At 50.0% G+C, this 6,703-nt stretch overlaps 1 protein-coding gene across 1 annotated transcript; it reads left to right on the top strand.

Annotated features, from left to right (window-relative positions):
* Positions 1 to 4: 4 nt before the first annotated feature.
* On the top strand, positions 5 to 6,326 carry INCA1 (inhibitor of CDK, cyclin A1 interacting protein 1). Its single transcript, XM_080681129.1, is given in 9 exon segments — positions 5 to 53; positions 705 to 747; positions 1,276 to 1,363; positions 3,992 to 4,023; positions 4,026 to 4,104; positions 4,549 to 4,588; positions 4,839 to 5,029; positions 5,487 to 5,652; positions 5,869 to 6,326. Coding segments are annotated over 7 exon segments (735 nt in total). The 5' UTR covers positions 5 to 53; positions 705 to 747; positions 1,276 to 1,280; the 3' UTR covers positions 6,013 to 6,326.
* Positions 6,327 to 6,703: the final 377 nt, after the last annotated feature.

Consider the following 6,703-nt stretch of genomic DNA (forward strand, 5'->3'; position numbering starts at 1 on the left):
CCCCCGTCTCCGCCAGGCCTGGCGTTCTAGAACTCGCCGCGCAGCTGCCTCAGGTGCCCAGGCCAAGTGCGGGCTGCGGCGGCACAGCCACCGGGCGCTCTGCTCCTGCCGCCGCCTCAGGCCCAGGCCGCCCCTCCCGACCCAGACCGTCCCCTCAGGCAGGAGTCCTCAACCAGGGGGCCTCATGCGGTCCTCGGACTCTCAGGCGTGGCTGCCCCCGAAGGCCTGCCCATGCCCCAATCTGGCTGCCAAGCAAGGGTCGCCTTAGCCCCCTTAGGCGAAGCCACACACAGGCCTAGCCCTTCCCTCCAGGCAGGGCCACCCACCCTCTCCCCGCAGCCCAGACCCCTCAGGCCCTCATCTGCCCAGTGAGGCCTTGACTGCACCCTTGGTCAACTGTTGAGTACTCCGTCCACCTTCCTGAAGCCCCGTCCTGTCCCTTAGATCTAGGTCACCCATTTAGACCCAACTACCTGAGGTCCGAATGGCCCCCAGCTCCTAATTGACCCCTGAGGTCAGCTTACCCCTTCTGGCCCAGGACATCGCATTTAGACCCCTCCTGCCTTTTCAGCCCAGCTCTATCCCATCTGCCACCTCAGCCCTAAACATCCTCTTTTTTACCTCACCTAACTGCTTTCTCATCCCATCTTTAGTTGCCCTTGGATAAAGTTTCCAATTGGCCTTTTCTTTTATGTTTCCTACAGGCACTCTTGCAGCTAGCATCCTTACATCCCAGCTGGCTCTCAGGTTGTATTTGGCTCCCCCTACCCCTGGCTCTGTGCAACTGACCTTTGCTCACCTTTACCTATAGACATTCCCAACTGCCCCCTCCTTCCCTGTCACCAATTGACCATTCTGTCCACACTTAACTGATATTTTTTTACCAACCCTCAATTCTCTAACTGCCCCCAACCACCAATTCCATACCACAATCCACAAATTCCTCTGTCCTATCTAGTTTCCACCTGCCATCCCTTTTCACTTGATCATCTCATAATTAAGTAACTTAACTGCCATTTGTAAATTTCACTTACTCTATACATTTGGCTTCAGAAAATTTATTTTCTCCTTTATCTTTTACCACATCCACATTTCCTAGGCTCTCCATCTTCAACCTGTATATTCAGCTAATAGACATGTCCAGCTCTAGGAATACCTTTAAAGCTCTCCTTTTTCAGGACCCAGTATCCTCTTTCCAATGTCTAGATCTGCTACTGGTCTCATCCCTACAGCCATTTACATGAGTGAATGACTCATTTTTCATTATCCTCCCAGCACCAATGAAGCGACTCAGTCCAGCCAGCCAGCCCAGTCCAGCCATGCAGGTACAGGAAGATGGAGGCAACCTCATCCCCTTTGCCAAGTGAGTCGTCCCCACCCACTGGGGAGAATAGGGAAAGGATGGAGGGAAGATTGCATGCCTGGGCTCTTTCCTAAGAAGAGTTGGAAATAAGGAACAAGAAGCTCAATGCCTGTGCTCAGGGGATTGATGACTCATTAATTTCATTAATTTATTCAACAAATAATTTTTGAACACTGCATTGTTCTAGGCACTGTATTAGGTACCAGGGATTCAGGAAGTAGGAAGACAGGGATCCTGCTCAAAGAGCTTACATTCAAGAAGGAGACAGAATATGCAAATAAACATAATTTCAACTAGTGAAAAATAAATAAAACAGGAGTGTAATAGGAAAATAGAATGTAGTGAGGTGATTGTGGAAGACTGTTCTAGGGAGGTGAATTTAAATTGAGATCTGAACAATGAGAAGGGGCCAGTCTGATAAGAACCACTGGGGAGAAGAAGGAATCGTAGGTTTTATTTTTTTTTTTTTACTTCTTTGGAAGGGAAGGGAGAGAGGGGGAGAGGAAGAGAGAGAGAGAAAATGCGAATTGATTGTCTCCTGCACGAGGCCTGACTGGGGCTGAGGATCATACTCCAAAACCCTTCAGCGTGAGGTCCGGGGCTCTGACCACTGGGGAACACCAGCCAGGGTGGAATAGCAGGTCTTTTAAAGCTCCCAGAAACAGGCTTGGTATCTTCTAGGACCAGGATCAGGCCAGTGTAACTGAAACTTAGGGATCAGAGAAATATAGAAAGTAAAGTCAGACAGTTAGGCAGAGGACCTAATAGGCCATTGAAAAGAGTTTGGATTTAACTCCAAGCACAGTAGAAATCAGTGGAAGTTGGGTTTCTTTTTTAACCCTTACCTGAGGATATTTTTTCCATTGATTTTTAAAGAGAGTAGAAGGGAGGAGGAGAGACAGAGAGAAGCATCCATGTGATAGAGACACATCAATTGGTTGCCTCCCACATGCCCCTGACCAGCGCTGGGGATCCAGCCTGCAACCCAGGTAGGTACTTGACCGGAATAAAATCTGAGACCCTAAAGTCCTTGGACCGATGCTCTAACCACTAGAAAAACCAGGTAGGGCAATCAGTGCAAGTTTTTAAGCAAGGAAATGACTGCAGGCTTTTTTTTCTTCAACTTTTTTATTACAGAAAATTTCAAACAAATACAGAAGTAAAGAAGGTAGCAATAATGAACTCAGCTTCAATAATTGTCATTATATGGATAATCATCTCATCTGTATACTCATCTAGCCTCCTACTACTCAGATTATTTTGAAGTAAATCTCAAATTATACATCATTTCACATGATCACTTCTAAAAGATCACTCAAGCTGTTCTGTGAAGAGTAGTTTGTAGGGGATCAGATAGAAAGAGGAAGAGGAGGAAGAGGCCATTGCAAAAGTCCAGGCAGTGTAGCGGAAGATGAGCTGGAATATGGTGATGAGTGGAAATGAGGAGGAGTGGTCAAATTTGGGTATATTTTAGATGTAGAACTGATAGGACTTGCTGATAGATTTGGGAGGTGAGGGAAAATGAGGTATACCAGGTTTTGGGCTCTAGCAACTGGGCATTAGGGGCCTTTCAGTGAGATGGGAAGGCTAAGGAGATGTTGAGTAGGCAGTTGAACCTGCAAGTCTGGAGTTCAGGAAAGGAGCCAGGCTGGAAATACAGATTTGGGAGTCATCAGATTTGGGAGTTATTAGTGGTATTTAAAGTTATAGGGGCAGGGGGAGATTAAGTCATGAGCCTGGGTGAGATGACCTAAAGAGGGATGGAAATGGGGAAGATACAGGGCTCAGGCCTAAGCCCTTGGACACTCGCCTCCTATGGAGCAGGAGAGCAGTCATTTAATCTGCAGGCTTTGGAGGTGATGAGCACTGTTCAAACAGCTCCGTACATCCCTCGCCACCTACAACGATATTAGTCTTTCTGAGACAGGGGAGATGAAGCAGGAGTAAACAGGGGTTCTGCTCTCCTGCATCCTTGCATTAACCTATTACCATCTGAGTAGCTGATAGCTGGGCCTTCCTATTTAACAGCCCTGCTTGCTAAATATGTTGTTCTCTGGTTGTGGGGTGTAGAAGCTTGAGGTTCAGTGAGATCTGAGGCTCAACAATAGCCAATCTCCACCCTCATCCCAGCTCCAATCTCCTTTCAAATCAGAGGCTTTACCACCTTCCTCAGCTAAAATGGATTAAGTGAGGACATAGCCTGAGGGAGTCTGAGTAGCTATATGGTCTCATGGAAAGACAGGGCCTCTGGCCCTAGCCATTTGGCTTAGTGGATAGAGTGTCGGCCTGCGGACCAAAGGGTCCTGGGTTTGATTCTGGCCAAGGGCACATACCTTGGTATCAGGCTCCTCCCCAGCCCAGGGATTCTGGTCGGGGCACATCCAGGAGGCAACCAATCAATGTGTCTCTTTCACATAGATGTTTCTCTCTGTCTTTCCCTCTCTCTTCCACTCTCTTCCACTCTCCCTAAAAATCAATGGAAAAATATCCTCGGGTGAGGATTAACTAAAAATAAATAAATAAATAAATAAATAAATAAATAAATAAAATAGACAGGGCCTCTGAATCCCTGGAGTGAGTAGATATAAGGGAAGAGCCAGACCCTAGCCTCCCTTGTCCCCACCTCAGGTATTCCAGGGTGGTCAGCCGATCTTCACCCCCAGCTTGCCTTCCCAGAGCCTCAGACTGACACCCCAGCATTATGGAGACATCTTCTGGGATAATCTTAGTCAAAGGCCCAGGTGGGTAGAAATGGAGAAAACGGGGACTAACGGGAGGTGGGAAGGTGAGGCTGTGCAATTTTTAACATTCATAAAGCTTTATAGCCCTGGCCGGTGTGGCTCAGTTGGCTGGAACACGGAAAGGTGACAAGTTTGAACCCTGGTGGGGGCACATATTCAGGTTGCGGGTTTGATCCCTGGTTGGCACAAGTGAGGAGGCAACCGATCAATGTTTCTCTCTCCCTTCTTCTCACTCTAAAATCAATAAAAGCATGTCCTTAGGTGAGGATTAAGGGGGAAAAAACTTTATGGCAATATGCACTAGTCTGGGAATAACTGCCTCACTGGTTGATGGACATTGTAGCTCCTAATGCCCGATAAATAGGTGGTTGTGAGAGATCTTTAGAGAAACAACATGGATGGGGGTGCCTCTCTGCACTTAGCCCCCTTTTTTGTGCTTCACAGCTCTACCTGGATGGAAGAACAGTACATCCCATCCCTGCTGGTATGACAGACTTTCTGCCCTTCAATACTTCCCAGTTAAAACTGCACCCCAGCTCTCCTATTACACGTTCCCTCTAGTGTCCCCCAACCAAAGTACGGAACAGGCCCTCCTTTCTATCAATCATGTTTTCCAGATCACAGCTGTTTTCGTGATCTGAGCTTCCCAAGACTCCTGACTCCCTATTTCAGTCAAAGCTCCCCTGAGAGCCCCAGTTTTGCCATCTATCTCCTTTTCCCCTTCTTTGGCACAGAGAGCCACTGGTTGTTCCCAGCCTGGCGTGTACCCCCCTGAGGGGCTACCACCCCCTGAGATACTTTTCAGAAGAAAGAGAAGGAGGTCATATTTGGCAGGAATGCAGGGACCTGGGGGCATCCCAGCCCGAGTAAGGGCTGTCACTTACCACCTGGAGGATCTAAGGAGGCGACAGAGCATCATCAATGGGTAAGGAGAGACATCTGGGCTCCGAGAGCCTAGCAGGGTTTGGAGGCAGAATTGTTTGAACTAAGGAAGGGGTGGAGGATTTTGAAGGAATTGGAGGTTGTTTGGAAATGAATCATGAACTTAGTGGGACTGCAGCAGAATTTCCATAATATGGAAAGGAGGGAACTAAGGGATGGTGCATGAGCCATATGAGCTGGAAGAAGTGGAAACTGGATCACTAAACACAGGAAAGCACTCCAGAGAACTGGAGGATAGTGGGGAGGTGGTGGTCACCTCTGAGTCCTTGAACTAAAAATACTTCAGTCTGAGGGGAGCAGAAAGTGGGAGTGAAGAGTTGGAAGTCAAAGGACAATGCCCCTGGGTCCCAGCTTGAAGTATTTTAGGACAGAAAGGTGAAGAATGGAGAGACAGGAAGCCTGGCCTCCAGGCACCTCCGCTAAGCCTAAAATATCCACAGACTAAAGAAGGCCCAGTGGAGCAGCTCAAGCGCTGCAGCCGAGCCCCTGGTGCCTGGCGAAGCGAGCTGTGGAAGCCTCAGCACCAGTGAATGCCCTGATCTGGAAGAGGAGGGGGCAACCTGCCCACAGGAAGAAGACCACTTGTTCCCTTCTGGCAGGGCCCAGGTATGGTTGGAGAGGAACTTGGAGGGGTGATGGAGGGTGATGTGGATGCTTGGTCTTGCATGGAGAGGCATCGGAAGCCAAGAGCCAAGTTGGCTTGCTGGATTTGAGGGGAACAAATCAGAGATGTGGGGGCATCTGGGTATGGGCACTAGGAAATCTGGAGGGACACGCTTTTCCATTAGTCCATTCTTTTTTCAATCTCTCTCCTCTTTACAGCTGCTTTGGTCTCCCTGGAGTCCCCTGGTCCAGGAAGGATCTTTCCTCTCCAGGCAGCTGAGCTCTCTGACCCCCTACAGCACTGTCAGAGCCAGTAGGAACCCCCTTTCCAATACCTGGGGGATGGAGCTGCCCGAGGAATAAGGAAGAACCCTTATAAAGTCTCCGCAGACTAAAGAAGGCCCATGGATGGTACAGAAACCATCCATGCCTATCCAACATGCTAGCGCTGCCTCAGGGACCCAAGCCGCCTAATCGTCGCTGGAAACACCCCCAAAGGCATTTCCCCGTCCTTAGCCTTTCGCAGCTTCCCCTCCCGTCTCTGCACTAGGCACTAACAGTCCCTGGGCCTCCCATCTCAACCCACCCCTCTCAGGAGCTCCCCAAGGCCGGTGGGCCCAGCCTCGCTCCCCGCAGTGTTCTTTTCCCTGGTCTTTCATTAAAAGGAAAACAAGTTGAGCCCAGAGTTGTCTTTCCGGGAAGCAGTGATGGAAAGGCTCGTGGGCAAGACCCAGCTACAATGAAGTCGGGCTGGGTCCCCAAAATTCAAGGAGTCATGCACTGGGCGAGAAAAGTCTGCCCCCCCAGTCCAGCGTTCCTCACCCAGCACTGGACAGCCACCGCGCCCCACTGTCACGCCAGTGGGGCGAGCTTCCGCCTCCGGGACCCCGGAACCCTGCCCCTCCACACCGCTGCATCCTCAGGGACTTCCCGGCAATGAATCCATCCACCAGCGCCCCACCCGGAGCCCCACTGCAGCACCCAGGTTCCCTTCGCGACCCTCTTCCCCTTAATTGGGAGGCCCCGCCCCGTGCGCAGTGACGTCGGACGCCGC

This window comes from Plecotus auritus, assembly GCF_963455305.1.
Source record: "Plecotus auritus genome assembly, chromosome: 7".
Lineage (NCBI taxonomy): Eukaryota > Metazoa > Chordata > Mammalia > Chiroptera > Vespertilionidae > Plecotus > Plecotus auritus.